The sequence below is a fragment of the Nerophis ophidion genome, linkage group LG28, assembly GCF_033978795.1.
Source record: "Nerophis ophidion isolate RoL-2023_Sa linkage group LG28, RoL_Noph_v1.0, whole genome shotgun sequence".
NCBI classification, from domain to species: domain Eukaryota; kingdom Metazoa; phylum Chordata; class Actinopteri; order Syngnathiformes; family Syngnathidae; genus Nerophis; species Nerophis ophidion.
The window spans coordinates 14,530,618-14,555,357 of record NC_084638.1 but is presented as its reverse complement, the minus strand read 5'-3'; the positions used below and the strand labels follow the sequence as shown (position 1 = coordinate 14,555,357).

Sequence of the window (24,740 nt, the reverse complement as noted above, 5' to 3'; positions counted from 1 at the left end):
AATTACTGATAGAAAACACTTGGAAGTAAAGTAAGTTTCCACTTTTCAAAATGTGGTTGCTCGGTGCTTTCGAGCACTTTCAACACCACCAATGTTGTAATGAAAACTACGATGCACGTTACAATCAAACAGCTGCTATACAATAGATTAAATACTTACAGAATAAACATTTTGTAGGGCACAACAAAAAAATACATTTAGCTTAATGGCAAAGACTGTCATTTTAACATCACCGAATTGCATTTGCATGCAAAGTCTACAGTCTATAATACTTGCAAATGAGCCTCAAAAGTGTAAAAAAAACCCCAACAAGATTTAACAATTGGACGGAACAGGTAACATTATCGGCTCACTGAAAATTGTTGAATAAAAAATTAGATTTTTTTATTAAACAAATTATATAAATAATAATAAATGGGTTGTACTGTATAGCGCTTTTCCACCTTCAAGGTACTCAAAGCGCTTTGACACTACTTCCGCATTTACCCATTCACACACTGATGGAAGGAGCTGCCATGCAAGGCGCTAACCAGCACCCATCAGGAGCAAGGGTGAAGTGTATTGCTCAGGACACAACGGACGTGACGAGATTGGTACTGGGTAGGAATTGAACCAGGGACCACTCTTCCACTGCACCACGCATTTATTGACAAATAACACACAGAGATGTACCTAAATGGTATAGTTGAGTACCGGTATCAGTTCCCAGATACCAGGAATTGGTACTGTATCGTTTCAAATGTGATTGGCACCCATTCCTAAATGTAATGGAGGTTCATCCGAAATGTGTGTGATAGAGTTGAGGTCAAGGCTTCTACACTAACCCTCATATAAACATGCATACATTTTATTTTATGTTTTGTGCACTGGTGTGCTTTCATGTTATAACAAAATGTTGAAAGCCTACAGGTTGTCCAGAATATCATATATCGATAATCAAAGGGTCTCTTCCAAACCCTATGATTGATTAAATGATTTTCCTAATACTTTTGTCTGATGTTTGATGTTTGTGAAAGACTTTATTGGACATCCAAGAGGTGCGGCCTAAGGCTCTGTTGGCTGGATCCTCTCTTGTCCATCAACTATGCCAGCAGTCCCCTACTCCCTGCAATGACCTTCCTGAGATACAAACCTTCATTAAGACGCTAGAGGTGGCCTTGAAAGAAGGCTGTGAAGCGCAAAGTGTCACCCAAATAACTGAGGTACAGTAAATGCTGCAAAATGATTTTACTGATTGATTAGATACCAATTTGAAAGACTCTGAAACAGGTTTTTTTTCTATCGAACAGACTGTTTATGCACTGAAGTCTGTGGGTAACATCGGCCTGACTGCTCCAAACTTCATCCCTCTGTTAAATCGCTGTGTGCTTAGCCACTCAGCCCCTTTGGAGCTGAGACTGGCTGCCATTAAAGCCTTCAGACGCTTTGGCTGCTCAGCTAATGTGAGTAAAAAAGAGTCAGTTAGGGAATCATACCAGAAACTTTACATTTATTGACAATAGGCCCCTTTCCACCTAAAAAAGTTCAGGAACTTTAGATTCCTGTAGTGTGTGTGGTTTGTTTTCACCACAGTTCAGGTAGTTTATGCAAATAAGGCTGATGACATATGGAGGGGTGTTATTTTTATACAATACAGGCCAAAAGTTTAGGCACACCTTCTCATTCAATGCGTTTTCTTTATTTTCATGACTATTTACAGTGTCGATTGTCACTGAAGGCATCAAAACTATCAATGAACACATGTGGAGTTATATACTTAACAGAAAAAGGTGAAATAACTAAAAACAGGTTTTATATTCTCGTTTCTTCAAAATAGCCACCATTTGCTCTGATTACTGCTTTGCACACTCTTGGCATTCTCTCGATGAGCTTCAAGCACACCTGTGAAGTGGAAACCATTTCAGGTGACTACCTCTTGAAGATCATCGAGAGAATGCCAGGATTGTGTAAAAAAGTAATCAGAGCAAAGGGTGGCTATTTTTAAGAAACTAGAATATAAAACATGTTTTTAGTTATTTCACATTTTTTTTGTGAAGTACAAATTCATTTATGGTTTTGATGCCTTCAGTGACAATCTACAATGTAAATAGTCATGAAAATAAAGAAAACACATTGAATGAGGTGTGTCCAAGCTTTTGGCCTGTACTGTATGTCTACATTGATACTGTGTAAACAAACAGACAATATTAGTTCATTGTTCTTGTACTAAAAAGTAAGTAGATGAAATGCAAAGCAATCATATACAAAACAATAGGATTTAAAAAATAAAGTGTACCGAATTGCAAAAAAATCTGGCTCTTGTCCGCAATGTCCATCAGTCTGAAGGTCATCTTCGCCATAAACGATGAATTCATGAAGGTCAGGCGATTCCTTACAGTCCATTTCAGCTATAATAATATAGAAATAACACATGTCAATGTTTATCTCACACCAACAACATGAACACATCAGCTTAAGCTTTAACTTGAGCAATCTGTTCACTCCCATTGAGGATAATAACTGAACAAATGGAGTGTCCCTGATTACTCTTACAACATGTAATAAAGTAAAAAGTTAATACTTGATGTCATCTCCCTCCATTCCGATCGTGTACTGCCTCCTTTATTTCATATTTGCCCAACAAAGTCTCATAGTATTAAGTTGTTGCTTTGAGTCAGGCTGACTACTTCATACTCCTCGGTGAATACGATTAATAGAGCATGTCTATTTCTCTTAGCTTCGCAAAAAGAAATTGAGTTTGTAAATAATACAAAACCCAAAACCAGTGAAGTTGGCACAATGTGTATATTGTAAATAAAAACAGAATACAATGATTTGCAAATCCTTTTCAGCCTATATTCAATTGAATAGATTGCTAAGACAAAACACTTAACTTTTGAACTGGAAAATGTTTGATTTTTTTTGCAAATATTAGCTCATTTGGAATTTGATCCCTGCAACATATTTCGAAAAAGCTGGCACAAGTGACAAAACACATCTGTGAATGCACCATCAATGCTGAAAGGTACATACTGGTTTTGGAGCAACGTATGTTGCCATCTGAGCAACGTCATCGTGGACGCCCCTGCTTATTGCAGCAAGACACTGCCAAGCCTCGTTTTTCAACAGCGTGGTGTCATAGTAAAAGAGTGCGGGTACCAGACCTGTGTCGCAAGATGAATCCTAAAATACCACAAAGGAGAACCCGGGCTGTTTAACAACTTAAACTGTACGTCAAGCAAGAATGGGAAAGATTTCCACCAGAAAAGCTTAAAAAATGTGTCTCCTCAGCTCCAGAATGTTTACTGAGTATTGTTAAAAGGAAAATGCCCCTGTGCAAACTTTTTTTGCAATGTGTTTCTGCCATTAAATTCTAAGTTCATGATTAGTTGTAAAAAAAAAAATGTTGTTTCTCAGTTCGAACATTAAATATACTGTCTTTGCAGTCTATTCAATTGAATATAATTTGAAAAGGATTTGCAGATCATGGTATGCTGTTTTTATTTACGAATAACATAATGTGGCAACTTCACTGGTTTTGGGCTTTGTGATTTTTGAGCCTCACAATGTTATTTTGTTAGACCCTTAGGGTTGGAAATTAACTTTGCATTTCGTGTTCTACTTTGACCCTCCTGTCTTGCCGTAGCCAGTTTAGCATCTGCGTTTCAGACCGCAGGTAAATTCAGTGTGTGAGCACATGTCAACCAAACATGCACTCACTTCAGGCTACAAGCTCGCTTTTCAGCTTTGAAGACTTTGAAGGTCTAAACCTGTAAGTTTATGTAAATGCAACATGCATGTGTGTACTGCGACACATTATTTGTGCATTTTCAGTTCAAGACTGCTTTAGTAAGATATGTGTGTCTATTCTTGAAAGCTAATTACTTGCAGCATTTTGTTGGTTTGAATTCTAAATAGGTCACATAACAGACTTCTATATTTTCTATGTTGCTTTATATAGCTATGTACTGTACATATGCTGAATGTAAAATGTTTATGTGTTTATGTTCACAGTTGTAAAGAATACAGTTGATCTTTCACTAAAAAGGCCTAAATTACACTCCAGACTAGAGATGCGCGGATAGGCAATTATATCATCCGCATCCTCGTCACCAAAATCGTCATCCACCCGCCGTCCACCCGAACCAACATTTCATCGGGACCGTGCCCGCCCGCCAATCGCCCGCTGAATTACATCAGAGGTTAGCCACCTTTACCACTCACAGAGCTATTTAAAACTGTTTCACGGAGTAGTGAAATCAATTGGAGCCGCTAACGTTCTCGCGACTATTCAATAGCGTTCATTCTTATGCCAAGAATAAGGGCGAGCTGTGAAGTCATTGCCTTTGACACCTTCAACAACGTGTACGAACCGATTGTTGGTCCAGCAACACGTATGAGATTGAAAGGCATACTGGGTGATACGGAATACACTGATGGTTGTGATATAAACAACTTTCAATCCATCCATTTTCTACCGCTTATTCCCTTTTGGGGTCACGGGGGGGGGGGGGGGGGGGGGGCGCTGGCGCCTATATCAGCTACAATCGGGCGGAAGGCGGGGTACACCCTGGACAAGTCGCCACCTCATCGCAGGGCCAACACAGATAGACAGACAACATTCACACTCACATTCACACATAAACAACTTTAACACTTACTAATATGCGCCACGCTATGAAGCCACAAAATACAAGACTGACAAACACATTTCGGGAGAACATCCTCACAGTAACACAACATAAACGCAACACAACTAATACCCATAATCCTTTGTATTCATGACACTTCCTGAATATATTTTACACCCCCGCGCCCCCAACCCCGCCCACCTTATCAACACGCGGGATGAATACAAAGGATTCTGGGTATTTGTTGTGTTGCGTTTATGTTGTGTTACTGTGAGGATGTTCTCCCGAAATGTGTTTGTTGTTCTTAATTGGTGTGGCTTCAAAGCGTGGCGCATATTACTAAGAGTGTTAAAATTGTTTATATCACAACCATTAGTGTACTCTGTGTCCCCCAGTATGCCTTGCAGTCGTGTGCGTGTTGCCGCGGAAGCCACACACAACATGATGCTGGACTGACAAGCAGATCGTGTATGATGTAGAAGGCGTCAAAGCCAATGGCTTCATAGCACGCCCTAATATTTAACATCTGGGTGACTGCGGGCAGTCATTCAAGAGTATAATAGCGTCTCCTAGTGACTTATTTGCTTTATGACACAGGTCTTAAATGGCTCTTTGAATGGCAAAGGATGCCGATCCCTGAACCATGCTTATCAAATGTCTTTGGATGGTTTCAACTGCCACCCGCCCAAATCTAATTAAAATCTATTTTTTCGTCATGTCACCCGCCCGACCCGCGGTTTACCCGCGGACTCCGCGGATGAGACCACAAACCGCGCATCTCTACTCCAGACTCTTGGGTCTCTTTTTTCATCAAGGATTATATTATGTTAGCTATCTGCCAAGCTAATCAGTAAAAAGCAAAAGCATAATATTAATAAACAACAATAAACTGCATATAGTTTAGCGAGGACGGTTAAGTAAAAACACTGCAAGAAAGTTCCACTGATCAGCGTTCTTCAGCACACAAAAGTTACTACAAGTCGAAAGTTCCTTTAGTGCTTCTTTCTCTCCGTTGTAAGTTTATTGTAATAGAAATACACAAGAAATAGGAAATAAGTTGTCTAGCTTTCTATAAATGGCGGTCCTGTGTTCGAAAAATACGTTTGAGTGTCTATCGATGAGGTGGCGACTTGTCCAGGGTGTACCTTGTCTTGCGCCCGAATGCAGCTGAGATAGGCTCCAGCACCCCCCGTGATTCCGAAAGGGACAAGCGGTAAAAAATGGGATGGATGGATGGATAGAACGCCTATAACTGTGTTCAACCAGTCAGCGTTTGGTGGAAACACAGGCGGAACTTTATTTACCAGGGTGAATGGTAAAGTTCCTGTAAAAGTTCCTGCGTTGGAAAAGGGCCTATTGACTGCAAAGAAAGTGTAAGTTAAAAGCAAAAGATCTGCATTGTAAGTGTCAAATCCTAACTTCATTTGGGGTGAAGAGGTGAGGTGGTTAGCAGGGGTCCGACATTAGTTACTGACAGCAGTTTCCTTCTTTCAGAAGTCTGTGCTTTTGCAGCTGTATCGCTTCTCCCTGGAGGATCCAGAGGTCAGAATCGCCGCATACCAGCAACTCATGTGTTGCCCGGACCCCAACGTGTTGGAGGTGGTGAAGGTGACGCTAAGAAACGAAACCTCCAGCCAAGGTTGATGTATACAACAGAGTGTGAATTGAATTCCCCTTTGTGTAATTGTAATTAGTATATTTACAAAATGCTTTATTTGTTTGATATGTTTTTTAATTAGTGATGTCAAATAATCATACATTTTATTCAGATTAATCACAGGCTTGCTGTGGATTAATTTTGGTTCAGGCCGACACATTTTTTTTTTATTTTGGGCTCTCAGAAATAACGAGTTAACTCATGATTTATCACCAAAATTTAGGCCATTATTCATGTATAGTTGCAGATTAATTAGGCAATGTATTTTGTTTAAAAGGATCAATTCCAGAGATTTTTCCACACTAGTGGAGCACCAAAATACTTGATCATTATTATTTTATTATTATAATAATTTAATTATTATGTCAAACGTGTATTTAAAAACTTACACACATATATCTTGTTATCAACTGCACGGCTGCTTTGAATTAAGCTTGTAAACGACAAGTCAAAGCTCCATCCATGCTACGCTAGGAGTTAACCCACCATTAAAAGTATTTTTTGGGAACATTGTTTTTTATAATGCCAGAGAATTTGGTGAGTCTAAGCTAGCTTCACAACAGGGGCGTCACCAGCAGAGCCAGTTCCTAAGCCAGCGAGGGAAACACCCACCCAATGCGGGCAGAAAGGCGGGACACACTGCCTCTAGGGGCCCAGACACACCCCACAGGAAGACAGCCCTCTTTCTGGGGCAATCCGGGCTTGCTGAGGAGGGAGGGCCTTCACCCTAACCGGGAAGAAGCCATCACTCTATCTAGAAATATAGATTACTAGTTGAGTCACACTTGACTAACTACACAAGAGCAAGCTCGGATACAGGCAATTACAGTGCCTGTTAGCCTGGATGAGGAGTCAGTTAAGCTAGAACTATCCAGAGTCAGGCTGGAAAATTGCTGCACACATAGCATTTCTACTAAAATAATACACAACTCGCATAATGTTTTTTCTGTAGTGACTGTAAAGTTCGTTATTAATATAACGTAACTTATCATAAAGTTATTAATATCAGTACTAAGGATACCATTAACAAAAAATCCTCAAAACAGCCCACTACCTATAGTATGGGCTTTTTAAACATCAGATCATCCCAAAATATTATTAATGAGATCATTAAAGACAACAATCTTAACGTCATTGGTCTCAGCGAAACCTGGCTAAAACCAGATTCATTTTCCCACTTAACGAGGCATCTCCTCCTAACTATACGAGTGCACATATTGGCCGTCCCCTTAAAAGGGGGGGAGGGGTTGCACTAATACACACCCCTAACTTAAGTAATAAATATAAATCATTTGAGGTGCTTACTATAAGGTCTGTCACACCACTACTTCTCTATATGGCTGTTATCTAGCGCCCCCCTGGGCCCTATTTGGACTTTATCAGTGCATTATTAGAGTTATTTCATCTCCGTGATATCGCTAGAATTTCTCCCATTTTCTCCACCACCGATGCTGAGATCATTATTCATGCGTTCGTTACGTCTCGTCTCGATTACTGTAACTTATTATTTACGGGTCTCCCTATGTCTAGCATTAGAAGACTACAGTTGGTACAAAATGCGGCTGCTAGACATTTGACATGAACAAGAAAGTTTGATCATATTAAACCTAAACCGGCACACCTGCACTGGCTTCCTCTGCACTTAAGATGCGACTTTAAGGTTTTAATACTTACGTATGAAATACTAAACGGTCTAGCTCCATCTTATCTTGCTGATTGTATTGTACCATATGTCCCGGCCAGAAATCTGCGTTCAAAGAACTGTGGCTTATTTGTGATTTCCAGAGCCCCAAAAAAGTCTCCAGACTTCACACACAAAAATATTGCATTAACCATGTCGTATAAGAGGATAGGTTTTTATTGTCATTGCACTTTTGGGGTGGTTCAGTCAGGGGCCAGGAAAAACAACTCGGGGCTTGGTAAAAAGACTCCTACAATTCTACCGAGTAGCAAATTTCACCACAAAATACACCCTGACTAGACTATTTGAATTATGCAAGCGAGTCATAACGTATGATTAATCGTGATTAATCTAGATTTAAAATTGAGAAGCATCTGATTTTAAAAAATATTACAGGACAGCACTCATTTAGAGTTGTTCTCAAGATGTATTACAGCATTCTTTTTTTATTTATTCTTTCCATCCATTTTCTACGGCTTGTCCCTCTCAGGGTTGCGCGGGGTGCTAGAGCTTATGTCAGCTGCATTCGGGCAAAATAGGGGGTACATACAGTTGCCAATCAGTTTATCCCCAGGTGCATGTCTTTAGAGGTGGGAGGAAGCCAGACTTGCCGGAAAAAATCCACGCAGTCACGGGGAGAACATGCAAACTCCACACAGAAAGACCCCGAGCCCGGCGGTCAAACCCAGATCCTTCTTATTGTGAGGCACACACACACCCTGGGCCACTGTGCTGTCTATGTACTATTTACATTTAATTCATTTATTTTGAACACAACAAACCAAAATGATTCTCCATCTACACAATTCAATAAAAAAAATGTTTACTAATGTGATAGATTAATTTGCATTAATAAGAGTGGATGGATGGATAGGTTTATTTTGAGAAGTGTTTTGAAATAAAATATAAGCTGATTTTTGTTGTTTTGTCTAGTGGGCTCATTTGTGTGGAGTCATTTGACTAATATCCTAAGGAGCGAAGACCCCATGAAACAGAAGCTGATTGATTCACTGCCTGACGACATAATCAGCAAACATTTTGAAGCAGAGTTTTTTAAATACTCTTCATATTCAGACTACACTGTCAAACGTGGTAAGATGACCTGAACATAAAACCACTGTATTTAAGGATATTTGTCATCAAAGTACGTTCAAATATTACCTCTGCTATTGCTCATATTCTTCATGTTTCAGGCATGGGAATGACAAATATAGAAACATCTGTCATTTTTTCTCCAAAATCCTTCCTTCCGAGATCTGTAACTACCAACCTGACGGTCTATTTCCATGGTAGAGCCAGCAACCTTCTGGAGGTGAGTAGTGCCATTTCTACTTCTGTCTTGGTAAAAGACTACATTATTATCGTTATTTTTATTGTTATTATTCTAGGTCAGGGTTGTCAAACTCATTTTGATTGAGGGCCACATTGTACTTATGGCTGCCCTCCGAGGGCCGCTTGTATCAACGAGTGATATATGAATTTGCCTATGCATTCGATTATTATATATATTTTTAACGTACAATTAAAAAAAAACTAGCAACCCAGTCACCAGAGTTTTACAATAAAATGTACAGTGGTTTTTTTGCAACATATTCCGGTAAATGTAAAAACTATTAAATTTTTTTTTTTTACCCTGGCAACATCTGCCAATTTTGTACCGTTAAAAATACTGTGGTTCTGTTTTACTATTAACAGGAAAACTAACAACCATAGATTTTACAATAATAACACTGGCAGCTCAGTCGACAGAATTTCCCGTAAAAGGTGGTAGAGTTTTTTTCAATTTACAGTAATATGCTATAAAAAAAACTCGAAAATTTTACAGTAAAATGTATTGTTGTTTTTACTGTGTACAATATTCAATATAAAATATTTATTCACCCATTCATTCATTCTAAAAAATAATCTTATTGTATGGAATAAAACTTACTTCACCAATTATTTATTTATTTATTTTATTGTGTTACTTATGCAGTATACATTATGAATACATTGAGAACAGGAAGTGAACAAAAGTTTTAGCAAATGTTATGTAAAGAAAAGGAGTAGGATTAAATAAGCTCTGCTTCTTCCTACTTCTTTTCGAACATGTTGAAAAGAGAAACTGTAAATTGTGATGTATCATGTTGTATGCTTGCATGTTCGAAATAAACTCAAACTCAATATGAAGGATAACTTGCTCTAAAACCATAAGTCAGGCAGAAATGTAAGTATTTTAACAAAATAAGATATTTGGAAAGTATGATAATATATTTTTTGCTATATTGGATATTATTAAAGTCAAGGTAAGCAATGTCATGCGGTACCAGCATTTTTTTCTGGTAAAATGGAAAGAACAAATACATTTAGTAAGAAAAGATAAATTACTTCATTGACTACTTCCAGCCTTTTCTGGGCTACATAAAATGTCATATCTGTTCTAGGTGGACTTTCGAATCGAGAATGCTGAACCACTTCTGAAGAGCGTTTTTAGTCAGCTGAGTCCCAGCTATGTCAGAGACCACACCGCTCCCCAACAAAAACATCTGGTTCCCAAAGAAGCAAGGAGGACCAGAAGGAACACAAATGAAGGCACCGGAGGAATGGAAGACCAGTGTTTATCCAGCTCCAATAGTTACATAAAGCGGGCCAGGGCATTGGTGAGATCACGGAAAAGGGTGGGAGATCGTGACAATGCTGTTGTCTTATCACAAGAGTGGGTGCTCGCAAACGTATGGTCAGAATTCCACTTGGTATTTTGAAAAGACAAACAAGACGGGTTTGTTGTTTAGCTTTGCAATGGACAGAAAGCATTTCACGCTCACCTGTTGCTTTATTAAGTCCACATCTAAGTAGGATATACAAAACACAAAACTAGTTAAGTTGACACCTTATGTAAATCCTAAAAATAAAAACAGAATACAATAATTTGAAAATCCTTTTCAGCCTATATTCGATTGAATAGACTGCAAAGACAAGACATTTAAAGTTCGAACTGGAAAACTTTATATTTTTTGCAAAAATTAGCTCAAGATATAGAAACACTTATTTGGAACATCCCACAGGTTAACAGGGTATTGGGAAACAGGTGGGTGCCATGATTGGATATAAAAGCAACTTCCATGAAATGCTCAGTTATTATCAAACAAAGATAGGGCAAAGGTCACCACTTTGTGAACAAATGTGTGAGTAGATGTTATTTAAAAAACATTTCTCAACTAGCTCTTGCAAGGAATTTAGGGATTTCACCATCTGCGGTCCATAATATCAAAAGGTTTAGAGAGTCTGGAGAAATCACAGCACATTAGCAGCAAGGGTGAAAACTAACATTGAAAGACCGTGACCTTCGATCACTCAAGCGGTACTGCATCAAAAACCGACATCAGTGTGTAAAGGATATCATCACATGGGCTCAGGAACACTTCAGAAAGCCAGTGTCAGTAAGTATAGTTTGTTGCTACATCTGTAAGTGCAAATTAAAACTCTAGTATGCAAAACAAAAGCTATTTATCAACAACACCCAGAAACGCCGCCTGCTTCGCTGGGCCCGAGCTCATCTAAGATGAACTGATGCAAAGTGTAAAAGTGTTCTGTGGTGTGACGAGTCCGCATTTCAAATAGTTTTTGGAAACGGTGGTCGTTGTGTCCCAAACAAAGAGGAAAACAACCATCCGGATTGTCATAGGCGGAAAGTTGAAAAGCCTGGATCTGTGATGGTATGGGGGTGTATTAGTACCCAAAGCATGGGTAACTTACACATCTGTGAAGGCACCATTAATGCTGAAAGGTACATACAGGTTTTGGAGCAAGACAGCGTGGCTTCATAGTAAAAGAGTGCGGGTACTAGACTGGCCTGTCTGTAGTCCAGACCTTTATCCCATTGAAAATATGTGTCGCAATATGAAGCCTAAAATACGACAAGGAGACCCCGTACTGTTGAACAACCTAAGATGTACATGAAGCAAGAATGGGAAATTAGTATATTTTGCAAAGTGTCGCTGCCATTAAATTAAAAAATTGGTCTCCTTAGGACTCAAAAGTATATGATAAATGATAAATGGGTTGTACTTGTATAGCGCTTTTCTACCATCAAGATACTCAAAGCGCTTTGACACTACTTCCACATTTACCCATTCACACACACATTCACACACTGATGGAGGGAGCTGCCATGCAAGGCGCTAACCAGCACCCATCAGGAGCAAACGTGAAGTGTCTTGCTCAGGACACAATGGATGTGACGAGGTTGGTACTAGGTGGGGATTGAACCAGGGACCCTCGGGTTGCGCGCAGCCACATTTAAGTCTAAGTTAATGATTATTTGCAAACAAAAAATTTTTGTTTCTCAGTTCGAACGTTAAATATCTTGTCTATGCAGTCTATTTAATATAATGTAAGTTGAAAAGGATTTGCAAATCATTGCATTCTGTTTTTATTTACCATTTGTTAGTGTTGTTAATAGGAAAGGCCATATAACACAGTGGTAAAAATGCCCCTGTAACAACATTTTGCAATGTGTTTTTGCCGTTAAAGTCTACGTTAATGATTATTTGCAAACAAAAAATTACGTTTCTCAGTTCGCACGTTAAATATCTTGTCTATGCAGTCTACTCAATATAATGTAAGTTGAAAAGGATTCGCAAATCATTGTATTCTGTTTTTATTTACCCTTCACACAACGTGGTCCAGGTCTCCCTTTGAAAATATGTGGCGCATTATGAAGCACACAATACGGAGACTGTTTAACAACATAAGCTGTACATCAAGCAAGAACGGGAAATATTTCCACCTGAAAAGCTTAAAAAGTTGGTCTCTGTGCCGACTTTTTTGTAACGTGTTGCTGCCATTAAATTCTAAGTTAATGATTATTTGTAAACCTTTTTTTTCTTCTACAAATAATCATTAACTTTGCACTCTATTCAATTGAATATGAGTGGAAAAGGATTTGCAAATCATTATATTCTGTTTTTATTCCCGATTTACACAACGCGCCAATTTCACTGGTTTCGGGTTTTGTAGATAATCAATGGAACTCTTCATAGGAAGTTGCCATTATAACTTTGTGACATGATACAATGCACCTTAAAGGCCTACTGAAATGAGATTTTCTTATTTAAACGGGGATAGCAGGTTAATTCTACGTTTCATACTTGATCATTTTGCGATATTGCCATATGTTTGCTGAAAGGATTTAGTAGAGAACATCCACGATAAAGTTCGCAACTTTCGGTGCTAAGAAGAAAAGCCCTGCCTCTACCGGAAGTCGCAGACGATGACGTCACATGTTTGATGGCTCCTCACATATTCACATTGTTTTTAATGGGAGCCTCCAACAAAAAGTGCTATTCGGACCGAAAAAACGACAATTTCCCCATTAATTTGAGTGAGGATGAAAGATTTGTGTTTGAGGATATTGATAGCGACGGACTAGAGAAAAAAAAACAAAAAAAAACGCGATTGCATTGGGACGTATTCCGATGTTTTTAGACACATTTACTAGGTTCATTATGAGAAATCCCTTATCTTTCTATTGTGTTGCTAGTGTTTTAGTGAGTTAAATAGTACCTGATAGTCGGAAGGGTGTCTCCACGGGTGTCTTGACGTGCAGTAGAGATGCGCGGTCTGCGGTCTCATCCGCGGAGTCCGCGGATAAACCGCGGGTCGGGCGGGTGACATGACGAAAAAATAGATTTTAATTAGATTCGGGCGGGTGGCGGTTGAACCATCCGGAAATAATTGATATACATGGTTCTGGGATCGGTATCTTTTGCTATTCAAAGAGCCGTTTAAGACCCGTGTCACAAAGCGAAGAAAACAATAGGAGACGCTAATATTCTCTAGAATGACTGCCGGCAGTCACCCAGATAACAAGTATTAGGGCGTGCTATGAAACCATTGGCTTTGTCGCCTTCTACAACATGTACGATCTGTTTGTCAGTCCAGCATCATGTTGTGTGTGGCTTCCGCGGCAACACGCACACGACTGCAAGGCATACTGGGTGACACAGAGTATACTAATGGTTGTGATATAAACAATTTTAACACTCTTAGTAATATGCGCCAGGCTGTAAAGCCACACCAAACAAGATTGACAAATACATTTCAGGAGAACATCCTTTCAGTAACACAACATAAACGCAACACAACAAATACCCAGAATCCTTTGTATCCGTGATATTTCCTGACTATTTTATACACCCCGCTAAGAATTTTCACCTCCAGGAATTTTAAACAAGGAATCACCGTGTGTTTGTGTGGCTAACGGCTAAAGCTTCTCCACTCCATCTTTCTACTTTGACTTCTCCAATATTAATTGAACAAATTGCAAAAGATTCAGCAACACAGATGTCCAAAATACTGTATAATTATGCCGTTAAAGCGGACGACTTTTAGCTGTGTGAGTGCGCAGCGCTCATACTTCCTAAAAAAACGTGACGTCTTGCTTGCGTACACGTCATCATTACACGACTTTTCGAAGACGAAACTCCCGGGAAATTTAAAATTGTAATTTAGTAAACTAAAAAGGCCGTATTGGCATGTGTTGCAATGTTAATATGTCATCATTGATATATAAACTATCAGACTGCGTGGTGGGTAGTAGTGGGTTTCAGTAGGCCTTTAATGAACATCCATCCATTTTCTACCGCTAATTCCCTTTCGGGGTCGCGGGGGGCGCTGGCGCCTATCTCAGCTACAATCGGGCGGAAGGCAGGGTACACCCTGGACAAATCGCCACCTCATCGCAGGGCCAACACAGATAGACAACATTCACACTCACATTCACACACTAGGGCCAATTTAGTGTTGCCAATCAACCTATCCCCAGGTGCATGTCTTTGGAAGTGGGAGGAAGCCGGAGTACCCGGAGGGAACCCACGCATTCACGGGGAGAACATGCAAACTCCACACAGAAAGATCCCGAGCCTGGACTGCAGGAGCTTCGTATTGTGAGGCAGACGCACTAACCCCTCTGCCACCGTGAAGCCCCTTTAATGAACATATAAAATATAAATGTGACAGATTGTTGCCAAAAGCTTATTTTCCATCTGTAGTCCCCAGCAGGTTGATAGTGACCTGCTGGGGATCTCATTGCAAAGAAAAAAGCCCAGGGCTCCCACTAATACAGCGTCATAGTGAGTTGTATTATTATTAATGGACTTATTTTTGCTGTATTTATCTGCCACAAGTGGAAAAACAGTCCCTGAAAATAATGGCTACATTAAACCTGTCCGTGGTGCAGAAAAGGTTGGGGACCCCTGCATTAGAACACTTCAGTGTGATGCTGTGCAGTTTAGCACAATGTGGCAGTCAGAGAAATATACAGTATAAAGCTCAGTAGTATCTAAGAACATGTCTTTTTTTTTTGCCTCTTGTAGTTGTTTGCAAGGAAACATATGGAAGAGGAGGGCCTGAAGTGTGGAGTTGGTGTGAAAGTGTTCGGCAATGAGATCAGTGTTTTTACCTGTGATGATCTCGTCACTCATGTCAACCAAATGTCGCTGAGCGCAGCAGGACTGGCTGTAAAACTGCTCAAGGTGTCTTGGCGATGTACTTTCTCTTGATTGTCAGCATTTTTGTTTGAGTCAAGTCTTCACTTACTTCCTCTTACCAGGGTCATGAGGTTCAGTTGAACCACAGAGCTGTGCTTTTGACTGAGGAGCTGGTGCTGCCATCTTTGTCCGGTTTACCTGTCAAAGTAGGCGTCAACATGACCTCCCTTCTTTCACTGCGGCTGAAGGGAAACGTAAACTACAGGGAAGTCTCTCACTTCTCCCTCGCCGGCTACATTAAACCCAAGTAAATTTAGGCATTAAGTAACTTTATGGTATCTACATAACTTTGATTCCCAGCTGTGTTTAACTGTGTATGTGCTCACAGTGCCTATGTAGGCCTATCAGCAAAGATGGGCGTGGACGGCGCTCTGGGTCACGCTGCACTGGACTGGATAACTGAGCTGTGGAGCAACACGAGCCTGGATGGGAGTATCCAGCTGCAGGAGGGGCAAGACCTCAGGGTCACACTTAACACTCCAGAGGAGGCCATGTACATCATCTCTCTTAGGTGAGTATACATATTAAAAATAGTAAATACCGTATTTTCCGGACTATGCACAGCATAGGACACATAGCAAGAGTGGTCCTCAGGTCCTGTTGATCAGGAGCAGTAGCTCCACAGCCACAGATCCACTATTAACCACTAATATCACAGTCAAAATGAAAGCTTGTTCCCATAGGCACCAAAAACTGTTAATAACATTTAGACAAAAGTGTATATTATATATACTATTATATATATAGTATTTATATAGGTGTGTGTGTGTGTGTGTATTTTGGGTATATGCATGTGTGTATGTATGCATGTATGTATATGTATGTATATGCATATATATACACTACCGTTCAAAAGTTTGGGGTCACATTGAAATGTCCTTAATTTTGAAGGAAAAGCACTGTACTTTTCAATGAAGATAACTTTAAACAAGTCTTAACTTTAAAGAAATACTGTCTATACATTGCTAATGTGGTAAATGACTATTCTAGCTGCAAATGTCTGGTTTTTGGTGCAATATCTACATAGGCGTATAGAGGCCCATTACCAGCAGCTATCACTCCAGTGTTCTAATGGTACAATGTGTTTGCTCATTGGCTCAGAAGGCTAATTGATGATTAGAAAACCCTTGTGCAATCATGTTCACACATCTGAAAACAGTTTAGCTCGTTACAGAAGCTACAAAACTGACCTTCCTTTGAGCAGATTGAGTTTCTGGAGCATCACATTTGTGGGGTCAATTAAACGCTCAAAATGGCCAGAAAAAGAGAACTTTCATCTGAAACTCGACAGTCTATTCTTGTTCTTAGAAATTAAGGCTATTCCATGCGAGAATTTGCTAAGAAATTGAAGATTTCCTACAAAGGTGTGTACTACTCTCTTCAGAAGACAGCACAAACAGGCTCTAACCAGAGTAGAAAAAGAAGTGGGAGGCCGCGTTGCACAACTGAGCAAGAAGATAAGTACATTAGAGTCTCTAGTTTGAGAAACAGACGCCTCACAGGTCCTCAACTGGCATCTTCATTAAATAGTACCCGCAAAACACCAGTGTCGACATCTACAGTAAAGAGGCGGCTGCGGGATTCTAGGCTTCAGGGCAGAGTGGCAAAGAAAAAGCCATATCTGAGACTGGCCAATAAAAGAAAAAGATTAAGATGGGCAAGAGAACACGGACATTGGACAGAGGAAGACTGGAAAAAGTGTTGTGGACGGATTTATCCAAGTTTGAGGTGTTTGGATCACAAAGAAGAACGTTTGTGAGATGCAGAACAACTGAAAAGATGCTGGAAGAATGCCTGACGCCATCTATTAAGCATGGTGGAGGTAATGTGATGGTCTGGGGTTGCTTTGGTGCTGGTAAGGTGGGAGATTTGTACAGGGTAAAAGGGATTCTGAATAAGGAAGGCTATCACTACATTTTGCAACGCCATGCCATACCCAGTAGACAGCGCTTGATTTGAGCCAATTTCATCCTACATCAGGGCAATGACCCAAAACACACCTCCAAATTGTGCAAGAACTGTTTAGAGAAGGAGCAGGCGGCTGGTATTCCATCGGTAATGGAGTGGCCAGCGCAGTCACCAGATTTGAACCCCATTGAGCTGTTGTGGGAGCAGCTTGACTGTATGGTACGCAAGAAGTGCCCATCCAACCAATCCAACTTGTGGGAGCTGCTTCTAGAAGCGTGGGGTGCAATTTCTCCAAACTACCTCAACAAATTAACAGGCAGAATGCCAAAGGTCTGCAATGCTGTAATTGCTGCAAATGGAGGATTCTTTGACGAAAGCAAAGTTTGATGTAAAAAAAATCTTATTTCAAATACAAATCATTATTTCTAACCTTGTCAATGTCTTGACTCTATTTCCTTTTCATTTCACAACGTATGGTGGTGAATAAGTGTGACTTTTCATGGAAAACACAAAATTGTTTGGGTGACCCCAAACTTTTGAACGGTAGAGTATATATGTATATAGATTGTATATATGTGTGTACATATGTGTGTGTGTGTTGTGTATATATGTGTGTGTGCATATGTATATATGTAAGTGTGTGTGAATTTAAATGTATTATATATAGATAATATATAGCATTTATGCAGTAACCACTGAATTTAATTATATTATATGTATTATTGTATTATATATTGTGTATATATATATATTGTATATGTATAGGGGTGGGACCTAATAAGTTTACTTCTTCCCACCCCCTTTTGAGCCAATCTTGACATCTACAAAAGATTGGTCACATGTAATGTTTTCAATGTAGGTGTAAAAATAATGTATATATATATATATCTCTTTTGTATTTTATGTCATTCTTTTGTTTTGTTTGCATGGCTCAAAATAAACCATTAGTTCATTCATTCATTCACTATGGAGCGCAACGGCATATAAGTGGCACCCACAAAATGTTAGAAGAACATTTATTTTTCATGTATTAACCGCACCGCACTATAAGCCACAGATATGTGTTATGAAAAGAGTTATTTACGCAGAAAGATTTTGTAAATGTTTGTTTACATACCTTAGTTGTTTCCAAGTGGTGTCTGCATTACTGATCAAACAAAACAGATATCATCGTCATGGACCCACTTGCTAGCTCTAAAATGAGCTAAACTGGCTGAATAACTCCATGGTGACGTTTCGGTGAATTTACAAAACAGAAACGATACAAAAAAAATGCCATTGTAGGTTAAAGGCCTACTGAAATGAGATTTTCTTATTTAAACGGGCATAGCAGGTCCATTCTATGTGTCATACTTGATCGTTTCGCGATATTGCCATTTTTTTGCTGAAAAGATTTAGTAGAGAACATCCACGATAAAGTTCGCAACTGGAGAAAAGCCCTGCCTCTACCGGAAGTCGCAGACAATGACGTCACATGTCGAGGTCTCCTCATATATTCACATTTATTTTAAAGGGAGCCTCCAACAAAAACAGCTATTCAGACCGAGAAAACAACAATTTCCCCATTAATTTGAGCGAGGATGAAAGATTCGTGTTTGAGAATATTGATAGCGACGGACTACAAAAAAAACAAAAAAAAACTAGTTAAAAAAAACAAAACGCGATTGCAATCGCGTTGCATTGAGACGGATTCATATGTTTTTAGAAACATTTACTGGGATAATTCTGGGAAATCCGTTATCTTTCTATTGTGTTGTTAGTGTTTTAGTGAGTTTAACTGTATGTGGTAGTCGGAAGTGTACGTCCACGGCCGGGTGTTGACGCGCAGTGTCTCGGGGAAGTCGACGGCAGCTGTATGGACGGCACAAGCTCAGCCGATCTCCGGTAAGAGGCGAATTTATAACCACAATTTTCTCACCGAAACCTGCTGGTTGACAAGTGGTCGGGATCCATGTCCGCTGTGATCCATACTAAAGTTTCACCTTCGTGAATTTTAAACAAGGAATCACCGTGTGTTTGTGTGGCTAAAGGCTAAAGCTTCCGAACTCCATCTTTCTACTTTGACTTCTCCAATATTAATTGAACAAATTGCAAAATATTCAGCAACACAGATGTCCAAAATACTGTGTAATTATGCCGTCAAAGCAGACGTCTTTTAGCTGTGTGTGTGTGCAGCGCTCATATTCATAACAGCCCGTGACGTCACGCGTACACGTCATCATTACGCGACGTTTTCAAGAAAAAAGTCCCGGGAAATTTAAAATTGCAATTTAATAAACTAAAAAAGCCGTATTGGCATGTGTTGCAATGTTAATATTTCATCATTGATATATAAACTATCAGACTGCGTGGTGGGTAGTAGTGGGTTTCAGTAGGCCTTTGAAAATACTAAAATAGACACTTGTAAACATGTTAGCATATTAGCTAATGCTAACGAAGCTAGCTGCATTACATTACGTTAGCACGGACAAATATGCATGAAATCACTCCTACGGATATCACACATGGAAAAGTTTAAGTATAAATGGTTTTAGTTATATTGTAAAACTTACAAACGTTGCTTGGAGTGATGAATGAAGAATCTATATGGGTGAAAACGCTATGGACGATTACAAGAGCAGTTCTACTTCCGTTTCAAAGCTTTAAACAGCAGGAATTTGTTTTCCACAGCACCTACAGTGAGCGAACGTGTCCAAAAGATGCCCCCATAGCACAAACAATAACACACAATTTAAATCAATCAATGTTTACTTATATAGCCCTAAATCACTAGTGTCTCAAAGGGCTGCACAAACCACAACACAAACCACTACGACATCCTCGGTAGGCCCACATAAGGGCAAGGAAAACTCAGACCTAGTAGGACGTCGGTGACAATGATGACTATGAGAACCTTGGAGAGGAGGAAAGCAATGGATGTCTTCATGTGTTAAATGAAAACTGTTTGCTTTATGGCCGTCAGCAAAGAAACATCCATAAATTAGTCGCACCATTTTATAAGCCGCAGGGTCCAAAGCGCAGGAAATGTCATTTCTCTAGTGACTCAAAGCAATTTACAAAGTGAAACCCATGAGATAAATTACATTTAAACCAGTGTGGGTGGCACTGGGAGCAGGTGAGTAATGTATCTTGCCAAAGGACACAACGGCAGGGACTAGGATGGCGGAAGCGGGGATTGAACCTGGAACCCTCAAGTTCATGGGACGACCGCTCTACCAACCGAGCCACGCCTCCCCAAAGTGGGTATACCGGTAGCCTGGAAAATATGGTAATTAGGAATCCCTTGTAAACAATTCATTACAAAACCCAAAACCAGTAAAGTTGGCACGTTGTGTAAATGGTAAATAAAAACAGAATACAATGATTTGCAAATCCTTTTCAACCTAAATTGGACTGCAAAGACAAAATACTTAACGTTCAAACTGATCAACTTTATTTTTTGCAAATATTACCTCATTTGGAATTTGATGCCTGCAACATGTTTCAAAAAAGCTGGCGAAAAAGACTGATAAAAGTTGAGGAATGCTCATCAAACACTTATTTGGAACATTGTATTTTCGTGGACGCCACTGCTTATTTCAGCAAGATAATGCCAAGCCCCATTCTGCACCTGTTACAACAGCGTGGCTTCGTAGTAAAAGAGTGCGGGTACTTGACTGGTTCGCCTGTAGTCCAGATCTGTCTCCCATTGAAAATTTGTGGCGCATTATGAAGCTGTACATACAGCCAAAATGGGAAACAATTTCCCCTGAAAACTTAAAAAATGTATTTCCTCAGTTCCCAAAGGTTTACTGAGTGTTGTCAAAAGGAAAGGCCATGTAACACAGTGGTAAAAATGCCCCTGTGCCAACTTTTTTGCAATGTGTTCCTGCCTTTAAATTCTAAGTTAATGATTATTTGCAAAAAAAAATACTTTTCTCAGTTCGAACGTTAAATACCTTGTCTTTGCAGTCTATTCAATATAATGTAAGTTGAAAAGTATTTGCAAATCTTTGTATTCTCTTTTTATTTACCATTTACACAACGTGCCAACTTCACAGGTTTTGGGTTTTGTAGTATTGGTACACTAATTCATTTCTAACGGCTAACATAAAACAAAACGTCATGCTAACTGGAATTGCATTTTTTAACCAGCTCCCAAGTATTTCAACTCAGCGGCGACCACAGAGAAGAGGTTAAAGGACCAAAGAGTCGCGTCCAGCAGACCACTTGCACACCAAAGACCTGTGAGTCATTCACATGTTTACCATAGAAATGGCCGAGCTGTAAATAACTGTCAGTTATCCTCCTGAGGCACAGACTAATAAAATGTGTCCTTTACTGTAGACAATCGTTTAAAGGGCCAAATATTTATTTTATTGTATTTTTTACAGTTTTTTTTCTCAATTTTCCTATATTTTGACGAGCCATCTTCACAGTTACATTAACATAGCAGGAACTTCATTTTGGCATTTCGTATTTTTAACAATATGCTTTTTCGTTCATATTAGGAATGGCACTGCAATTCTGCATTTTGATGCATTTGTTGCATGAACCATCTTTTTAAAAAAGTATTTAAGTTGTCTTCACATGCCTCTCACAAAGATAATTGGAAACTTTGTGTTCCAGTATCTTGTAAATGACTGTATATTACTGACTGACAGTAAGTATGAATTGTTTTAGTTATATTGTAAAACTTACAAACGTTGCTTGGAGTGATAAATGAAGAATCTATACGAGTAGAAACGGTATGGATGATTAGAAAAGCAATTCTACTTCCGTATCAAAGCTTTAAACAGCATAAATTCTTGTTCAGCAGCACCTACGGTGAGAAACTTGTCCAAAAGATGCTGCCAAGTCATAAACAATGACACACAATTTAAATGTCTTCATGTGTTTAATGAAAAGTGTTTGCTTTATGGCCGTCAGCAAAGAGAAATCTATAAATTAGCTGCACCATTTTATAAGCCCCAGGGTTCAAAGCACAGGAAAAAGTGATTTTCCCCATCACTGTGTGGGTTCCCTCCGGGTATTCCGGCTTCCTCCCACCTCCAAAGACATGCACCTGGGGATAGGTTGATTGGCAACACTAAATTGGCCCTAGTGTGTGAATGTGAGTGTGAATGTTGTCTGTCTATCTGTGTTGGCCCTGCGATGAGGTGGCAACTTGTCCATGGTGTACCCCGCCTTACGCCTGAATGCAGCTGAGATAGTAGGCACCAGCACCCACCGCAACCCCAAAAGGGGCAAGCGGTAGCAAATGGATGGATGAATATGTGTATAGCGCTTTTCTCTAGTGACTCAAAGCACTTTACATAGTGAAACCCATGATTTAAGTTACCTTTAAACCAGTATGAATATTAAGTTTGTGCAGATTCTGATATTGTTTGATGAAAAATTAACAGTAACATTAGAGCTGCTGAACACATTACATTTGCCTAGTCTGCTTTGAACAAAATAGAAAAACAACTCGAAGCCCCGTGAAGCTGCTGACTGACATTAGTCATGTTTAAAGAAGGCAGAGAGAGCATACCTGTCAACATTTGCATTTCAGTACATGTTAAATATCACAAGAGAATTGAAAAGAAGATCTGTATGTTTTCATCACAAATTGCTGTTAAATTAAAACAATTAAAAAAATCCTTAAATTGGGACTAATCTATCATAACTACAGAGCTACGCATTCTAAAAGAGACACAGATAGACATATGGTTTGTTTCTACATTTAAAACACTTTCTTGTGGTCTAAAATGTAGTGGTAGCACTTTGGTCAAAATGCTGCATAGGTTTTGTTTTACAGACCATCTTTAAGCCGCTTTCTGACCGCCTCTTCAGGATGTGCCATTTTGTGGGCAGTCTTATTTAAAATAGAATAGGTTTTTACTGTCATTGCACATCAAGAACAACAAAATTGCCACAGAACATTATTATTGTTGTATATGTCAAAATGTTTAGGATAAATACACTTACTGTGATTGAACACAAACATAATGATAACATGTTTTGATAATATTTATTACTACAAAAAAGTATTTTTAAGTAGAAAGAACTGTGCGGGAACATCCACTGCGTCTCTCAACTATTACTTTCAGACAAGCAGCGTTCTTTACAGTGGACATTTTTTCTATCAGTTTGTAAAAGGCAGTTTCTCAGAAAAGTTAACTAACATTTTAATTTTTATTAATGTAAATACCTCACAAATTGATGTTTAGTAGGGGTGTGGGAAAAAATTGATTCGAATACGAATCGAATCGTTTACGTCAGGGGTGGGCATTACGTCGATCGCGATCGACTGGTCGATCTCGGAGGGTGTGTCAGTCGATCTCAAGCCAGGCATTAAAAAATAGACATAAAAATGAGCAATCATCAATCATACCAAGACTTCACTTTCGTCAGTTGTTTGACATTCTCGGCACCCGAGGATCTTGTGAGATGACGCTGGCTGCTGCGAGCTCATATTTCAGAAAAAAAATCACTAACAGGGCGGACGCAGAGAAACACATTTTATTTCTACAGACTCCGTACCTACTGTCAAAAGTCTAAAGACCGACTGCACAGTTCCTGTCTTCACCATAAAAGACCTGTTTCATCCTGCCTGTGCTAACAAAATAAGAGTCTCAGAAAGCTAGCGTGCACAAGCTAGCAAGCTACGGAGTTTGATGCCAATGTATTTCTCCCCCGCCCTCAGCGACCGCTTTCTCACTTGCTTGCCCACCCGCACACTCACTGACGTCACTCACCTGCTGCCAGACATTAAAGGGCCACACACACATATGCTACTCTCATAACAAAGTGTTTAAAAATGAGTATGCAAGTTGGACAAATGAGATGCCAAATCCAACCACTTTCATGTGGTATTGGACAGAAAGGAGGACTTTTTTTTCCCCTCCATTTGAAAATGCAGACGTTATCAGCACCACTGTCTAATTCCAATCAATGCAAGTCATCAGAATCAAATACACCAACTTATATTCTTGTCTTCATGAAAGAAAGGAATCTATGTGTGTTAAACATGCTTGTATTATCATTAAACACCATTAACGTGTTAACAAAAATGTCTCTTTCATAAATAAATAAATATAAATTATAAATAGGAATGAGGTAGATCTCCTCGACTTGGTCAATTGAAAAGTAGCTCGCCTGCAGAAAAAGTGTGAGCGCCCCTGGTTTACGTTGTGCGATTCAGAATCGGTTCTCATTTTTTAAAAATCGATTTATTTATATTTTAATTTTATTTTATTTATTTTTTTTAATCAATCCAACAAACCACTACACAGCAATACCATAACAATGCAATCCAATTCCAAAACCAAACCTGACCCAGCAACACTCAGAACTGCAATAAACAGACCAATTGAGAGGAGACAAACACGGCA

The 24,740-nt window shown here is 39.4% G+C and overlaps 2 protein-coding genes across 2 annotated transcripts in view; both read left to right on the top strand.

Moving 5' to 3' along the window:
- Positions 1 to 15,547, top strand: part of LOC133544918 (apolipophorins-like) — a 29,436-nt gene extending 13,889 nt beyond the window's left edge. The window contains exons 9-16 of the mRNA XM_061890163.1: positions 1,017 to 1,202; positions 1,290 to 1,442; positions 6,123 to 6,249; positions 8,882 to 9,040; positions 9,142 to 9,260; positions 10,372 to 10,587; positions 15,304 to 15,475; positions 15,540 to 15,547. Of these exons, the coding sequence (XP_061746147.1) occupies positions 1,017 to 1,202; positions 1,290 to 1,442; positions 6,123 to 6,249; positions 8,882 to 9,040; positions 9,142 to 9,260; positions 10,372 to 10,587; positions 15,304 to 15,475; positions 15,540 to 15,547 (1,140 nt within the window). The remainder of the gene's footprint in view (positions 1 to 1,016; positions 1,203 to 1,289; positions 1,443 to 6,122; positions 6,250 to 8,881; positions 9,041 to 9,141; positions 9,261 to 10,371; positions 10,588 to 15,303; positions 15,476 to 15,539) is intronic.
- LOC133544917 (uncharacterized) overlaps positions 15,319 to 24,740 on the top strand; it is a 133,947-nt gene continuing 124,525 nt past the window's right edge. Inside the window, exons 1-3 of the mRNA XM_061890162.1 lie at positions 15,319 to 15,724; positions 15,806 to 15,988; positions 21,520 to 21,611. Of these exons, the coding sequence (XP_061746146.1) occupies positions 15,636 to 15,724; positions 15,806 to 15,988; positions 21,520 to 21,611 (364 nt within the window). The 5' untranslated portion in view covers positions 15,319 to 15,635. The remainder of the gene's footprint in view (positions 15,725 to 15,805; positions 15,989 to 21,519; positions 21,612 to 24,740) is intronic.